The 16,365-nt window shown below is 33.5% G+C and overlaps 2 protein-coding genes across 5 annotated transcripts; one reads left to right on the top strand and one right to left on the bottom strand.

Moving 5' to 3' along the window:
* Positions 1–12: 12 nt before the first annotated feature.
* LOC145112477 (uncharacterized) lies at positions 13–6,287 on the bottom strand. 4 transcript variants are annotated; one of them, XM_079048638.1, is made up of 14 exons: positions 6,135–6,287; positions 5,193–5,291; positions 4,809–4,936; positions 4,566–4,719; positions 4,340–4,449; positions 4,099–4,182; positions 3,967–4,015; positions 3,755–3,846; positions 2,987–3,143; positions 2,690–2,772; positions 1,563–2,596; positions 1,317–1,460; positions 499–1,172; positions 13–268 (listed from the first exon to the last, which is right to left on the bottom strand). In XM_079048638.1, the coding sequence occupies exons 2-13, from the start codon at positions 5,283–5,285 to the stop codon at positions 643–645; spliced, it is 2,658 nt and encodes an 885-aa protein (XP_078904764.1). In that variant the 5' UTR covers positions 5,286–5,291; positions 6,135–6,287; the 3' UTR covers positions 13–268; positions 499–642. The 4 variants fall into 4 exon arrangements, with proteins under 4 accessions (XP_078904764.1, XP_078904765.1, XP_078904766.1 ...); XM_079048639.1 differs by having other exon boundaries at positions 13–264; XM_079048640.1 differs by having other exon boundaries at positions 2,690–2,769.
* Positions 6,288–9,890: 3,603 nt separating this feature from the next.
* EMB2739 (embryo defective 2739) lies at positions 9,891–12,988 on the top strand. The gene is made up of 2 exons (XM_079048637.1): positions 9,891–10,112; positions 11,108–12,988. The coding sequence occupies exon 2, from the start codon at positions 11,206–11,208 to the stop codon at positions 12,670–12,672; it is 1,467 nt and encodes a 488-aa protein (XP_078904763.1). The 5' UTR covers positions 9,891–10,112; positions 11,108–11,205; the 3' UTR covers positions 12,673–12,988.
* The last annotated feature ends 3,377 nt before the right edge of the window (positions 12,989–16,365 follow it).

Genomic DNA, 16,365 nt, shown 5'->3' with positions numbered 1-16,365 from the left:
AAAGAATAGTCATAAAATCAAAGCTTTGGAAGTTTGTGTTGTTTCCTTTTAAATTTGGCTCAAACTTTAAGTTGTAAGAAAATCAGATACAGACAACTTCTTAATTTTGGAAAAAAAAAAAAAAAAAGGTATCTTCAACGATTCAGTACAGATGGTATAGAGACTTGACTGGAGAATCACAAGTAGACCATAATAAGCACCAAGTTGAGCTCCGGGAACAGTAGCATCCTCCTCATAACTTGCTCTGCCTGCCTGCCTGCCTGCCTGCCTGCTAACACAAAAACATAAAACATAATAATTCAACCAACACTATCACTTAAATCTGACAATTAAAAAAAAAATGGTTAGACAGGTTATTGGTTATAAAGAAAGATAGCATTCTAAAAAGAAACAGCATTGTGTATTTCATTAAAAAAAAAAAAAAAAACACTTTGTTGCATAATCAAGGGTTTACTAGAAACCAAAAATTATTAGAGGAATGATTTAAGAGTGAGTCACCTTGTGGTGTATCTGGAAGCCTGCCCCACTGTTACAGACTAGGCTTAGATAGATCCTTCCTTCAATGAATCCCATTTCCGGGTTACACAATCTTTGTATTAATTCCATTCCAACAACCTCAGAAACAGGTAGCCAGCCAATGAATCAGATTCCAAATGTTGTGTTATACAAATCAGGTGAAGTCGGGAAGTGAAACTTTGTATCCTCATGACCTACACCTACTGCTGAATGATAATATCCGTTGTTCAATCCCAATCCCAATCCCAGTCTCATATCATTATTTTCATTCCAATGCCCATTATTAGAAGAAATCAATGACCTCCTAGCCAGCTGCTGCTGCTGCTGGAAACTGGTCTGATAATGAGATGAAAGATGATTGTTGTCAACCATCCTTGACGGAATTGCAGCATAAGAATTAATTTGTTGAGGGAAATCTAGTTCTACTTCACTCAATCTTCTAGGGTTTTGCTGCTGAGAAAAGGAGGATCTTTGCATCAAAACTTGAAGCCTCACATCATTTTCATTAAAAGAAGGAAAGTTTGATCTCATGTCTAAGCCAAAGCCACGCCCAGGTGGGGAATTGGAATTTACTCTACCACCCACTGCTAAGATTGCAGGATCCATAAACTCCAAATCACCACCCCCACCCATATTTCTCAGTAACATATGGTTCCCTGAAAAAGATATATATATATATATATATATATATATATATATATATATATATATATATATATGTTAATTTCGAGTAAATGTAGGTTTTCTGTATTTTGGCCTATGAATATGAGTAAACATGAAAAATGACACCTAACACTAACCTGACAGTGATAGAGTAGGGGTAGGGGTATCAAAGGTTTGTTTTTGTTCCATCCTCTCCTGAGATGTGAACCCTGGAGGTGGTGCTCTGCTGATGCTCACTCCTGAAAATCCAGGAGGAGGGGCAGACACCTGTGTTCTTGAAACTGTTTGTTTGCATCCACAAAAATTACATATTATAAATAAAATCATCCATCACCATGATATGCATAATAATATCTATACAACAAACGTAAACATTTACGTACCTGAAATCTTATTTTCAGACATGGGAAAGTTATTGGTGGCAAAATTTTCAGATTCCTCAAAGCTAAAAGAAGAGAAACCGTTGCTGCCATTATTATAATTACTATGCTTCTTGTCAATATAAATACTATTATTTTTATTACTGACAAAATCAGAAGAGTTGGAATTCTTATATTCAAAACCAAAATCTCCATTATTGGATCCTTCATCCTGTCTTGCAAATGAGAATCTTGACTGGTTGCTGTTTCTTGAACTCAAAACTCTATGACTATGACTATGACTATGAGATTCAGGTTGTTTATCTAAAAACTTAGCCAAATTCTGAGGTGAAGTTAATGACTCATCCCACGGGTCAAAATCCATGGATAAAATATTAGATATAATACTGCTTTCTCCCAAATCGCCAATTTCACTTTTACACCCTTCCGTACTACCATGGAAATATGAATGCCCGTTGGATAATAATTCTCTGGAACTGGAAGAATTACCAATTACAGTGGATGAGTAGTCATTAACTGTAATTGGTATATTATTATTTGCAAGATGGGAAGACGGAGGATCTACACCACCATTAGGCGATACACATGCATGTAGCGGATAACAACCCATGGGATTATTTGGGGGAGAAGAATTAGGAGGAAGATTCTGTATAGCTTCTGTATCTCCGAGTCTCTCATCATTGAAAGACATCATATCTTCTTCTGCTACACTAATTGCTACTTTCTTTTGTACATCTGATACTAAAACAGTTGTGTTTTCTGCTTCATTTGAGGTCAAAGGTTCTGATTCACACGCTTGTAATCTTTGATTGTTATTGATGCTACTCAATGACATATCAAAAGATAAGTTGTTAATAATCCGTTCTTCATCTGGAACAGGATTTGAATAATTCCGGGAAATATCTGAAGGATGTGAGAGTTTATTGGATATGTTTTTATCCACATCTTCTTTTATAGATACTGGATTATTCCCCAGACTACCCTTTTCTACTACTAGCTCTTTGAAACTTGGCTGCCTATTTGAAGCACGTGTTCCCCTGTAACACATCCAGATCAATAGGTAATTTATTCCATACTAAGGGCGTTTACGTCTTTTGCACAAACACAGAGATTGAAAGGACGGAGTTTACCATGAAGCTGCTGCAGGAAGTGCTGTTGATTTCCCTGAACTACTATTTGGCAGGGGAACTTTCATACCATTTGCAGGATTCTGCTAGAAATGTAAGTAATCACCATAAGAACAAAATTAAACTATTAATAATCACATTGGCATGCAATAAGAGAAGAGAAAATTTTATAACTGGAGATGTAATCATGTAACACATTGGTTATAATTTATATAGCAGAAAGAGAAATCCCAGACGACAATATAACACATCAACACAAAAGAAGATTAGCAAAGGTCAACACATGACAGAATATCTTACATTGGTTGTTGTGGTGGTTTTATTTATAGGTTTTTCCCATGCAGAACTAGTGTCTGTGTTGTTATTAGAGTAGTCATCAGCTGGAGGTGGTGGTAATAGATTTCCAGAACGCCTTTGCATGTCATTTGTAACACCAGTAATTTGCTGAACTCTATTCCTTTAAAACCACTATGTAAGTTAACTTGTGGGACAATAAACCAACACAAAATTCATTCCAACTAACAAAATAACCGAAAACTCATCAAACCCTATGTTTAAGGTCAATGGTTTTACATGGACCCTTTAAAAAAAGTCTTCTAGTTCTAACTTATCTGAAAGCCTAATCTTTACCCCTTGAATCAATAAATTATTCCAAACTTCCAACCATCTCAGGATTTCAAATCTTGGCATTATAATCGAGTCTTAATCAGCAACTAAACATATGGATGCTATGATACTATTTCTAGGGGGGGTTTCAAATTTGATAAAGGGACATATTCATCCATCATTATTCATCACACAAGGAAAAGCCAACACATTTAGACATTCTGTATTGTAAGTCTGTAACCCCACCACAGCATTGCTCAGAAATAGGAATCTCCTTTTTCAAACAATCAAATCACCATCTAGAGTCTAGACACTCAAGCATTTGACACAAAGAAAAGATAATGTTTCACACCAAAAGGGTTGGGGCATGCATTAGCCATTAGGTTATGATGGTTGAACAACAAATGTCATGTTTCAAAACAAGCATGGATAACAATTTGTAAATTATCGATATGAAAATACCTTGTATATGCTGTTATTATTTCATCTTTAGTGAAGCTATCTTCTTCTGGTCCAAACTCATGCAAGTATAGACAATCAGCATTGGTGCAAGGCTGGATAAACAAAATAAAAGTGCTCAACACCCAAATAAATATTATTATACCATGTTGAGGAGTAAAGCTGATAAACTGAATTTTCCATAAAGACACCAATAATGCATTTATTAATCATACCATGTTCCTTAGCCATGCATGGCAGTACTTTGTGGTCCCAAAACATACCCTGAAACAAAATCCCACTTGTTATCATCTAAAATAAAGAGATAAATGAAACATTTTGATCATGTTATAGTCTTTGATTTCAACCTCAAAGTTCTACCCTCCAAGATAAATCCATGTGCTGATTGTATGCTACGAATTGCTTCTTCCTCCTTGGAGTAAGTAATATATCTGAACAATGTAGACATCAGGAATGGAGAATTGGTAAGTTCTTTTGATTTGTTATCTATATATGTTACCTTGTGTCTTCTAAAGATAAGTGTTTGAATTTATTTTGATGCTTGAAAAGTAGACAATATAAAATTTAATCAAAGACACTTGAACTTACACACTACAAGTACTGTTAGCAAATTGTTGAATAGCACCGGCTGCTGTCCGAGATATAGACACTTTTAATACCTTCCCATACTGACCAAAATATTCTTTCTGCTGCAGAATCTGGTTAACAAAACAGAGCTTGGGTTGAAACTTGAAATTCCAGAATGAAAGAACAATGAAGATGAATTATATGGAGAGAGAGAAAAGAAGGCAATACAATACAATACAATACATACATCTTCATCTGCTAAATTAAGAGGTAGTCCTACAATGTAAACAAGGTTACGTTGAATAACCCTGACACTACCAAGCTGCTTTCTTCCTTCGGAAGTTTTAGTTTTCCCCTTTTGTGACTTCTGTTTCTTCTCCACACTCATTCCAGTAACCAATCTGAGAGAAGCCAAGAAAACAAATAGAACCATAACAAAAAAATTATATAAGGTTAAATACAAGCTATCATAATTCATACAGAGTCAGACCTTTCACACTTTGATGCTGTTCCCACAATCTTTTCCTTGTTATAAGGAGTCCGACATGCTGGGCACCTCCCCTCTGTGTTATCCTTCTCAGCCATATCCATTATGTGATGCCAGCACCAAACACAAATCTGTATATATATAATGCCTCATCAAGGTTATAATCAGCATAACATGGCTAAAGAGTAAAGACAACACCTTTTTTGCTTAAATGTATTGTGGATTCAAGCATAATAAGAACTTGGGGACTAAGTGGTAAGTGCTAGCTTCCATATTTTAAGTACTATTCATGCTACTCGTAACAATTAAAATGACACTAAAAGAATGTAGATTTAGAAAGTAACTTGTCTAACAACTAGCACAAACTAAAAGAAAAATGATCCACACCTCATAACCACATTTGCAAGGCCTCAGCTGCTGATCTGTTAGATCCATCTCTTCAGCACAAAGTGGACAAGTCTTCTCACCTTCCTCGCTCATGGTTGCCTAATCAAGGAAACACAATATCATCAATATCAAACACGATTACAGATAAAAGAACTGTTAACTCTCAAGACTTGTTCATGTATTATGCACAACCATAAGTATTCGCATAAATATATATACACATTTATCTGTGTCCTCAAAAGAAATACGAATTTCTCTACTTAACCATAAACCTAAACTTTGCAGGCTTATTTAACCTAATAATCCCCTTGTTTACATAATTGGTACATAAATTATCTTAGCAAGGGAACTAATATGTTTTACTTTTTATCCTAGCCAATTGGTAACTTCGTATGCTGCATATTCGTATTAGACTATTAGTATATAATATGTTAGTAATCCTTTAACCCAAACTACGTCTACACGATAAAGAAAAGCTATAATAAGGAGTATAAAATCTGAAAGAAAATTAACGAACTGTTTCCTCAAATCGAATCTGTAACGTCCATTCATCGGTGCGTGTCCGACATCGATTTAACAAAATTCCAATCAACCAAGCAAAAAATACTAGCTAGCATCTAAAAGTCTAGATCAAATCCAAAAATGAAACTTTTATTGGACTTATCTAAATCCACAACTTAATTTCCATCGGTCGAGCTCAGATACAGCTGCGATGACACATGTGGAGCATCATGTTAACTCATCATAACACAGGCATGTACTCTATAATCAATCAGATAAAAAGAATAAAAACAGAAACATAAAAAAAGGCAATTACAGAGACATCCGTTCAAAGAAAAAAAAATTAGGGATCTTCAATCAAAAATGGAAAAGAAAAAAAAAGGGAACAAGAGATCTAAGAAAAAAAAAAGCAATCAATAGAGAAACTGAGATGAAACTTACAGTGGTTGATTGATCAACGAGAAGCAAAGTAGATGAAGAATCCAAGAGCGCGAGAAACAGAGAACCACAAAGCCTAATTGAGAGTGAGTGAGAACGAAGGTGGTCTTCGTATACGGATGGGTGGGTTTTTTAAGCTTTTGCTGTGTATACATTTTATTTGTTTTGCATATAATCGTAATAAAAAAGTAATATTATACGCATATGATATCATTACGTCGTTATGCACTCAATTTGGTTTGATATTACATATACTATTAAATATTAATGTTGGATTGTTGGTAGCCTTTAATTTTATATTGAGTAAATTAATTGGTCCACGAGTTTAGTTGGTTTCTTCAGTTTTGGTTTTTAAAAAAAATCAAGTTGCAAATTTGGTCCCTAGTGAAGGTGTTTGTAGAGCTTTTGGTCCCTTTACAAATAAAATGATGACAAAATTGCAAAAATGCTCCCTGTGGTATGTATTTTTTTGGGGTTTTGGTCCAAACTACGAGTTTTTTGGATTGGTGGTCCTTTTGAGCTAGTTTGCTTTTAATTTTGGTCCTCGGAAAACTGAAAAGACTAAAATGCCCTTTCTAATACATTTTTTATATTTTTTCTATTTAATTTAAAGGAAAAAGAAAATAAATAACTAATTTGGGCCCACTTCTCTCTCTCTCTCTCACCCAAACACCCCCTTTTGCTGCTGTTGCTTCCCCTCTATGGGTGTGCCACCGGAACAGAAAGAAGAATCACGAGGGAGTTGCCGGAGCAACCTCCCTTACCACATCAGACGGCGGGATCGCCTCCTCCTCCACTCCATTGCAATCGCCACCATAAGTCTCTCTGTTTCTTCCTTACCTGCACCACCATTCTCCAACTCGTGATTTACAGACCCATCTTCAACACACAAGAAAAAAAATCGAGACCTTCGTCCCTCGATTTGACTGATGAAACGGATTAAGGGGAAACGACCAATCTACACGGAATGAGGGGATGAATGGCTTACCAGCGACGACAGCAGCAGCGGACGGCGGTGGCTGGAGGATGTCGGCGGCAACAGCAGCGAATGGCAACGATTTGCGGTGGCGTGCGGCAGGGGGCTGCTCTGACGACCTTCTGTCGCTTCGCTTCTGTTTTAATTGGATGGAGACACGAGTGGGGGAGGAGGGGGAACTCGGTGGTGGTCGGAATCAACAGTGGTGGTGGTTGTGGGTGGTTTTCTCGCCGGTGAAGGTAGTAGATGGCGGTTTTCGGCCTTCCTTACAACAAAAATGGTGGTGGTGGTTGATTATCTGAACAAGAGAGGAGGTTAGGGTTGTTGGTTGCCAAATGGTGGCCAATGGTGGGGAAGTGAGTTTTTTTTTCACACACACACACACACACACACACACACACAGAGAGAGAGAGAGAGAGAGCAGGTGGGTCCCATTCTTGATTTGATTTAACATTTATATTTAAATAAAAGAAAAAAATAATTAAGTAAATGGAAAAAACAAATTAAAAGGGCAAAATCGTCTTTTCAAGTTTATCGGGGACCAGTTTTATAATGAAACTAGCCCAAAAGGACCACAAATCCAAAAAAACTCGTGGTTTGGACCAAAACCCCAAAAAAATGCATACCGCAAGGACCATATTTGCAATTTTGTCTAAAATGATTTTCTATCTTTTTTTTATAATTCTTTATAAATATACGTTTTTGTTTTAATTTCAAAATATTGTTAGTATTTCTTTTGGCCCAACACACCCTCCCCTCACTTGTTGTTAGTGACCCTCCTTTCCGCTTTATATTTCTCACTCTATAAAAAGATAGTAAACAAATAATATAATTATCTCTTATTTTAAGAAGAATGGTTGGGTAGGTGGAATTCGGAGCATAAGAATCTTCAAAGGGTTCGGAAGTCTTTTGATACCAGGTGATTGACCCAATTCTATGGAATTCGTTATAAGTAAAATCAAGGTTGTCAAAATCACAATCTTGATCGTAGGATTATACGATCATACAATATTAGGTATGAAAAACGAGTCGGGTCATATTTGGGGTAAGATCATATGATTTTAGATAGGATCGGGATCCGATCCGATCCTACCTTATTTTTTTTTATTTTTTTGAAAATGAATTTTTTTACCACTTTATGTCTTTTACTATTTACCAGTTTACCGTTTATCAAAATTTTACCATAAAAGGACACCATCATATCTCATTTCTTTTTATACTCAACTAAAAACTCATATTCTTAACTTAAACGACTAAGATATTTCTCATATGTTTAGACACTTCTTGCGCCTTTAATTTATTAGGGAGGAGGGAGTCGTTCCCTCCCAACCCACCGAACCCACTGCCACATCAATTTTTCTTTTTTATTTTTCTTTATATTTCCGAACCCACAACACACGGAAATCCTATCTTTTTGAACCCACTCAACCTACTCAATTAATAAAAATACAAAACAACTAAGGTACAAGTTTTAAAACACATGGTACAAGAGAAAATAAGAAAGAGAAAGTAGAGAGAGATGATGAAGTGGGTTAGTGAAACCAATCAACCTACTCGTTGAAGCGGGAGTGGTACCCCCGATAACTCTATTGCTAATTAAGAATTTACATTTGATTGTTTTGTATTTTTTTTAATTGAGTGAGTTGAGTGGGTTCAAAAAGATAGGATTTTCATGTGTTGTGGGTTCGGAAAGATGAAGAAAAATAAAAGAGAAAAAATGATGTGACAGTGGGTTCGGTGGGTTGGAAGGGAACGACTCCCTCCTCCCTTATCATTTTTTATCTAACTCTTTGGTAATGATCGATTTGAATTTCTAGGGAAAATAGTCCGACCATTACAAATCAAATTTTCTCTTAATCAATAACATTCTTGTCAATTATCAAGATCAATCCATATTCTTACAAATTTTACAAATAAATGTTACATTATTTAACAACTATCTTTAGTTTCGTCCACAAGTTTGTAAATTATAACAGATACATTATTGTTTTGGTGATCGATAAAACTTTATTTAATATATAATCAAATATCATAGTCAATAATGACAACCATGATATAAGTCCAAATGATTTGGGTTGAATTTAGGAAATTGGTTAAAAGCGGAACAACAATAACAACATTCATCTTTATAATGACACATAACATCTTCATGCCATGTTGTGACTTTCTTAGAGCACACATGGTATGGGCAAAAAGAAATAATGCTATTACTGATATGACACTTTATAACCGGGTCATAACAAGCTGAACACCACTCCCTTCTCGTTAAGGGGGTGTTATGGAATATATCGTTGTGACGAATACAAGATGTAACGAAAAATTTAATTGGTTGTTGCCTTTATCAACCAATCAAATCTTTTTTTTTCTTTCTCTCTCTACCTCTTAACATGTTTTAACATGTTATAACATGGGGACCACCATTTACCAATTTAGCATCGAAATCCGATCCTACCTCCCTTGATTTCTTTTACCACTTTATGACCTTTACCCTTTACCAATTTAGCATTTATCATTTTGTGTTGCAAATTATGACTAATATTTTGAAGTTTTTTATAACTTTTGAACGAAAAATTGAATGTTTGAATTATTTTTCATGATTAAAAATTATAAATTAAAATTATATTTTATTTTGTGGGATCTTAAGATCCCGATCTTACGATCCCGAAAACGATCCTACGTAGGATCCCGATCTTGACAACCTTTATTCATAATAAAAATATATTTTTGTCGAAAAAAATAAAAATAAATGAAAATGCTTTTTCTTTTATACAAAACCTCTTCTCTCTCGCCTTGCATCCAACGACGCTCCTTCACTCGTCCAAATCGCGCCTCTCCAGCTTCGCATCTCCGGCCGCAGCCACCCTCTTCATTATCGCCTCCATCACAGAAACGACGACCTTCCCTCCTCTGATCAATTTTTTCCTTCATATACTCGCACTCAAGCCATTGGCGTCTTTCTCGACTCATCTCTATAGTCCGTGTTCTTCATTGCTTCGTTCCCACGGGTATATCTCTACTCTCCCTAATCGCAAACCTAATTCCAGTAGGTGTTTCTATAACTTTATTATACAAAAAAGCGATTACTATTTCGATGCTGCTATTCTCAAGATACTATGTCGATTATATGCTCTGTTCTTAATGATGTCTCAGTTAAATACAATAATTTTGAACTTTAAGTCTCCCTTTGAGCTTCCCTTATGGTCGATATACTAAAATTTTGAACACAACTTTCATTTTTAAGTATTGTTTCATCAAACATGCACTCCAGGTGTTTGATGCAAAACCTAAATGAAAAATGATTGTCTTTTATCAGGCTTCACCTGCAGTCGTGTATATAACATTTGCTTCATTGCTAGACATTTATTTGTGTACTTTATATTGTTGGTGGTTTGTGGAAAATGCATCACATGTGTTTTTGATCATAAAGTTATGCATCCAGGTATTGGGCAATTGGTACAAATATGCATATGCAGGAACAAATAATCGCTGTCATATTTATATTGGGCAACATAATTGATGTATCCAGGAATTGGGAAATTGTTATGCATGTGGGAACAAACAAACTATTTGCAACTGATATGCATAGGCACTCCATATATTTGAATTTAATTTGAAATTGTTACGTAAAAAGAACCACTTGTTATGCATATGCAGGAAAGAATATTTGTACTGCATATATTTGAATTTAAATTTTCCCACAAACTGATATCATTGGTTGAGATCTTGTGTGATGCATTTGTTCTTTAATAGTAAATTGATGTTATATACCTAAACTTTTGTCAAAACTTTCATTATAAATGATTAAAGATAAACCTAGCTACATGTAAGAAAATATAGAAGGGTGAACTGGTGAAATTGTTTTTCATGTGGATGAGTGAACATCAATGGGATTCCATTTTGATGATTTCTGGTTTATATTATTATTTTAAACAGAAGGGTTGATTTTTATCATTCAGTACAACCATTCAGATGTCTAACCAAACATCATGTTTTCATTCAGATGCAGCTTTTTCAGAGCCTCTGTGCCATTCATATGTCTGAATGATCCTGCCAAACAGCCCTTAAGCGTGTGTAAATTCTTTGTTGGATTCATCTTTGATGGCATCTAGACTCATTTACAAAGCCACACATGAAGCTGATAACCCATTTGATGTGTCTCTAACAGAATCTTTTCAACTTCTGGAATCCCAATTGAGGCCTCCGTTTCCATTAACAATCCTTACACAACCTGAATACTCGAATCTCAACAGAGCTATTCTATATGGCATCCTATGTGAACCTCATTTGGCAGAAGTTCATATCAAACACTTACATGGCATCATAACTGATGGATACAGTTTGTTTACAGCTTTACTTACCAGGTTAGTTGATGAATTGTATTCAAAGCTTGTTGAGAATGTGAAAATTCAATTACTTGGAGTCACTTCAATAATGATCCGTGTATCAGCTATTGGAATAGATAGTTTGTTAGTGGCTTTGTTGAGGCAAACTCGTGGTGGTGATTTTAGCAAAGCAAATTTGTGGTTGTGTTCTGAATTGGTTACTCTTTTCTCCATTAAATGGGAGTCTTTGCTGGAAGAACAACCATTGGTGTTATCAAGCGCCATGTATGTCTTTCTTAGGCTCTTGGCTGATCATTGTAGAGTTTCATCAAACTCAAATTTGGACACTTTGAAGCAGAAGGAAATCGAATTCTGTATTAGGGTTTTCAAGGAACAGTTCCATTTATGTTTGAAAATCGGAAGAGATTTGATTAGGCTTCTTCAAGACTTAGTTCATGTGCCTGAATTTCAAGAAATATGGAAAGATCTCTTATTGTTTCCTGGTAATTTCAAAACATTAGGGTTTTCAGATATTTCACAGCTTTATCAATCAAGAACTTCTAGCAGATACTTTTTACTTCGTCTTACCCCTGAAATGGAAACTTACTTGCGATTCTTGCTTACACAAGTCAAACTCGGAAGTCAAACTCGATACCAAATTTGGTTTGGGAAGAAGTTTCTTAATGTCCAAGAAAAGGAGAGTGTTGTGATTGATATTGTTCGGTTTATCTGTTGTGCACATCACCCTTCTAATAAAACAATCCTATCAAATGTGATTCCTAGATGGGCTGTGATTGGTTGGTTGCTGACATGTTGTAGTAAGAATCATGTGCAAGCTAATGTGAAGCTGGCATTGTTGTATGACTTTCTTTTCTTTCATGAAGAAGTTGATAATATAATGAACATTGAGCCTGCAATGTTGTTGATGATAAACTCGGTGCCTAAATATGTTGACATGACACAAAATCTTTTGGAGTTTTTATTCCTTTTGGTGGATCATTATGATGTTGAAAGGAAAGATTTGATTGTTAGGGGCGTGTTATCGGCTCTTGATGTGCTTGAAAGAAAAGGTGTGGTGCAGTCGTTTGATGCTTTGACTAGTTGTGATTTGCTTTCTTCTGTACTTAAGGAGAGACTTGTGAAGTTGTTGTTAAGCAAAAATGTTGTCTGTAAAAAGGTCATTCTTCCAGCAACCCCTGAGTTGGCCTACACTGCTCCTAGCAGAGCATCATGTGAGGTGTAAATCAGGTATAAAATCGGTGAGTTCCGATTCACCTTGGTGTTAGTCTACTGTTTCAACAAAATGGTAGGACAAATAAACAAATGCTTTTGGGAAAATGATATTTATTAATACAAAATCTTATTGTTGATCGTATTTGCATCCCTGAAAAATGAAGAGATTCCAGTAAAAACAATACTACTCAGAGATTCATCGTTCTCATTCTGGTTCTTGTGATTGTGATGTCGTTTAGGTGTAAATGTGTAAATGCAAATTGAATAAATAGTTTCCATGTTTTTTTTACTTATTAGCACTACTACATTTCTATTTTTTATTGCAACATTGTATTTTTGAAATATGTGCTTTATGCTATTGTGTTATACTTTGAAAAGTATACGCAATATAATAATTTTGTGTTGGAGCATTTTCCTGAAAACTTATATAATGAAAGGAACGTCTTTAATTTCCCACCAATAATAAATCAATACAAGAACATATTATAAAATTTTGCAGCAACTCTTTTTAGATCATTGACTCGTTGAAAGTTTCAGAATATAATAATGAAGAACATTAACATGTATATGTATGCCTCACATATCATGTTTTTTATTCTTAATCTAAAAACATCATGTATGGGATTGGGGGTGGGTGATTCTTTTTCACCAATCAACCAATTGTTTCAAAAATTCACTTTGCATATTTAAATCGGTGTATATTTTTAAAAAAGGGGGATACCCACAGTTTTCAAAACCCTGCCCATTGGGAGTGTAGCTTTGCTTAGGCCATCTCCAATAGGAGTTTAATAGAAAGTTAATCTCATTAAACTCAAAATCCCCAGAAAATGACTAGGATTCAATAGAATGGGAAGTCCAATCCCCATTGAACTCTATACTCTCTCTCCTCACACACACATACACACACATATATATATATATATATATATATATATATATATATATATATATATATATATATTAAAATTATTTTTTATTTGAAATTTTAATTAATGTTAATTTTAATTGTAGTTTTTAATTTTTAATTTCATGCTATTTAATCTTTAAAAAAATAACAATAAATAAAAAGAAAATGATAAATGATGTGACAATCCATTAAATTGAATAGAGTTTAATGAAATATAGAGTTTAATGGGCAAAGTTGTATAATGAGTGGAATATATATGTGTCAATCCATTGAACTCATATGAGTTGAATGCATTGGAGATAACCTTATTTTTTTTTATAAGGGATTCCCATACCTCTTAAGAAGAATAATTATTATTAATAATTATTCTTCTTAAATTTGATTATATATCCAAACGCGTGTGTTTCTAGTTCTATTTTTTTTTTTTTGCATCTTCTTAATTTTGATCATATATTTTGTTGGTTTGAGAAATCTGATTGCGTGTATTTCGGTTTCTATTAGTTTCTTTTTCTCAAATTTGATTATACCTTTTCTTGGTATGTATGATAAGTCAATTGTGTGTTTATGTATTCTCGTTAATTATTATTTATTTTTCTTCTCGCACATCGTTTTTCACTCATTTTCATTTTGACAGAATACGACCCAATAAACATTCTGACAAATATTCTAACAGAAATGAGAATAATAATAATAAGTGTATAATAACCTTATAGACGATTTAATTAGTGGGAATGTGTGTTAATGACAATAGTTATGTAAGATTGAACTTATTTATATTATCAAACAAAATATTTTCTTTATCATTCTCATAGCATACGATATCCGCACAATAATTAGTTAGAATAGAATAATCTAAGTCTATATATATATATATATATATATATATATATATATATATATATATATATATATATATATATTGAAAAAAAAACATATTAAACCCAAAAGTGGATGAATTAGCAAAAATGGATATTAAACAAACCTAGCTTCAATTGATTTTTTCGTAATAAACAAATAATTGTCAATTATTTTTTATTTTAACAAATCCTAACAACATTTTATATATATATATATATATATATATATATATATATATATATATATATATATATATATATATATATATATATATATATATATTAAAGTTATGAAAAGTTTTAACAGTAAAGTGACATCTTTTTTTGTCAATTTTGGTCCTCCAACTTACAACATTGACCATTCATCTTTATGCTTTTGTTCACAAACAACCCTTTCACTTTGGTTTGAATTTTTCATAACCCTCGCCTTTTACTACATATTATTAGTATTTAGTCTTTTGGCAGAAATGGTCCCTCATCATTATTATTATTATTGTTAGACAAAATTACACGATTGGTCCCTGTGGTTTACCAGATTTAACATTCTCTTTTTGGTTTTAAATTAATGTTTTATTTATTAGAAAATACCCACCCAATACCATAAACCCACCCACCATCTGCCATCACCCATGGTGACAAATTCAGGCCCTACTACCTGAAAAGACCAAATTACCCTCACATTAACGGACAAAAAGCAACCAACATGCTACTTTACTTTACAAAGCAATACCTTCTGACCCGACAACGCCGGAGAATCTTTTCTAGTTCTTATTATAATTTTAGAAGCAATATTAACACATTTTAACTTAAAATTGCATCTTTCAAATAACAAAGTTCAACATGTAATATTAGATTTCAACAAAGACTAAAAGAATAAAATAACATAGATGCAACTATATAGTATAACCAATCAAATATTACACACAAGATAAAAACTCAAAATTACAAAAAGGTACAAAAATCAAAATTAAAGATATAGTAAACATTGCAAATCATTCATTAATGACTTATTATCCAAATACAAAGCAATGGATTTAAACCCCCAAATAACATCTTAAATCTTAAATCAACTATAAAAGAAAGAAGAGAAGTTGTATATGAGGAGAGAATGTAAGGTAAGTCAATACATCGGCGATATGGTCTTTTCCAAAGTAAATGAAGTCAGGAAAAGCAGTTGGGAGAATCTGTTGGTGCTTTGGGTTAAATGAAAGTCTGGTGTCTTTCGGTCTGAATGGAAGTCTGTTAAGTAGTAGAAGTAGACTTGTTTTGTTGGTATCTCTCTCTGACAATCATTTAGTAAAAAAGGGAGTTGAATCTTTCAATTTATGTTGTTTTGCAATCCAATCTGCATTAAAATGTTTAAGCTATCACAAACATATTATTTACCATTTACAAGTAGTCTTTAAATCCAAAAAACAAATCATTATATCTTAATAATTTTGAGTAGAAATTCTATGTTTCTTTATGAATCATCTCCATGTCTCCATCTTTAATGCATTGGATAATAATAAACATAAGTTTTTATTTGAATTAAAAAAAATAAAGTTAATCTATGATTCCTGTAACAAAATGAAAAAAAAACAGAATAACCAAAAATAAAGTTAACCTATGACAAAAAGCTAAAAAAAATAAGAAAATTAATATATCTAGATCATTAAACTCATAGGCTTGGTTATTAATAATTAATATGCCTTCACAATAGGTCTAAACTAAATAACTTCGTGGTTCAAATTGGATCAAAAGGGTCATATTGAATTTCATCATAGATATAAAGATAAGACTATATGTATGATTATAGTGTATAAAATCGTCAAAATTCAGATAAGATTCTTTTCCAAAGGGTGTTATTACAATAAACCAAATAGAAAACACAACTAACATTCGTAACGAATCAATTTTGAATTTAACTAATCAGCATACATGTTTGGTTTGAGGTGCG

The sequence above is a fragment of the Lactuca virosa genome, chromosome 5 (genome assembly GCF_052849685.1).
Source record: "Lactuca virosa cultivar CGN04683 chromosome 5, Lactuca_virosa_CGN04683_v6, whole genome shotgun sequence".
Lineage (NCBI taxonomy): Eukaryota > Viridiplantae > Streptophyta > Magnoliopsida > Asterales > Asteraceae > Lactuca > Lactuca virosa.
The sequence above is the reverse complement of the archived record's forward strand: the minus strand, read 5'-3'. Positions and strand labels throughout refer to the sequence as shown.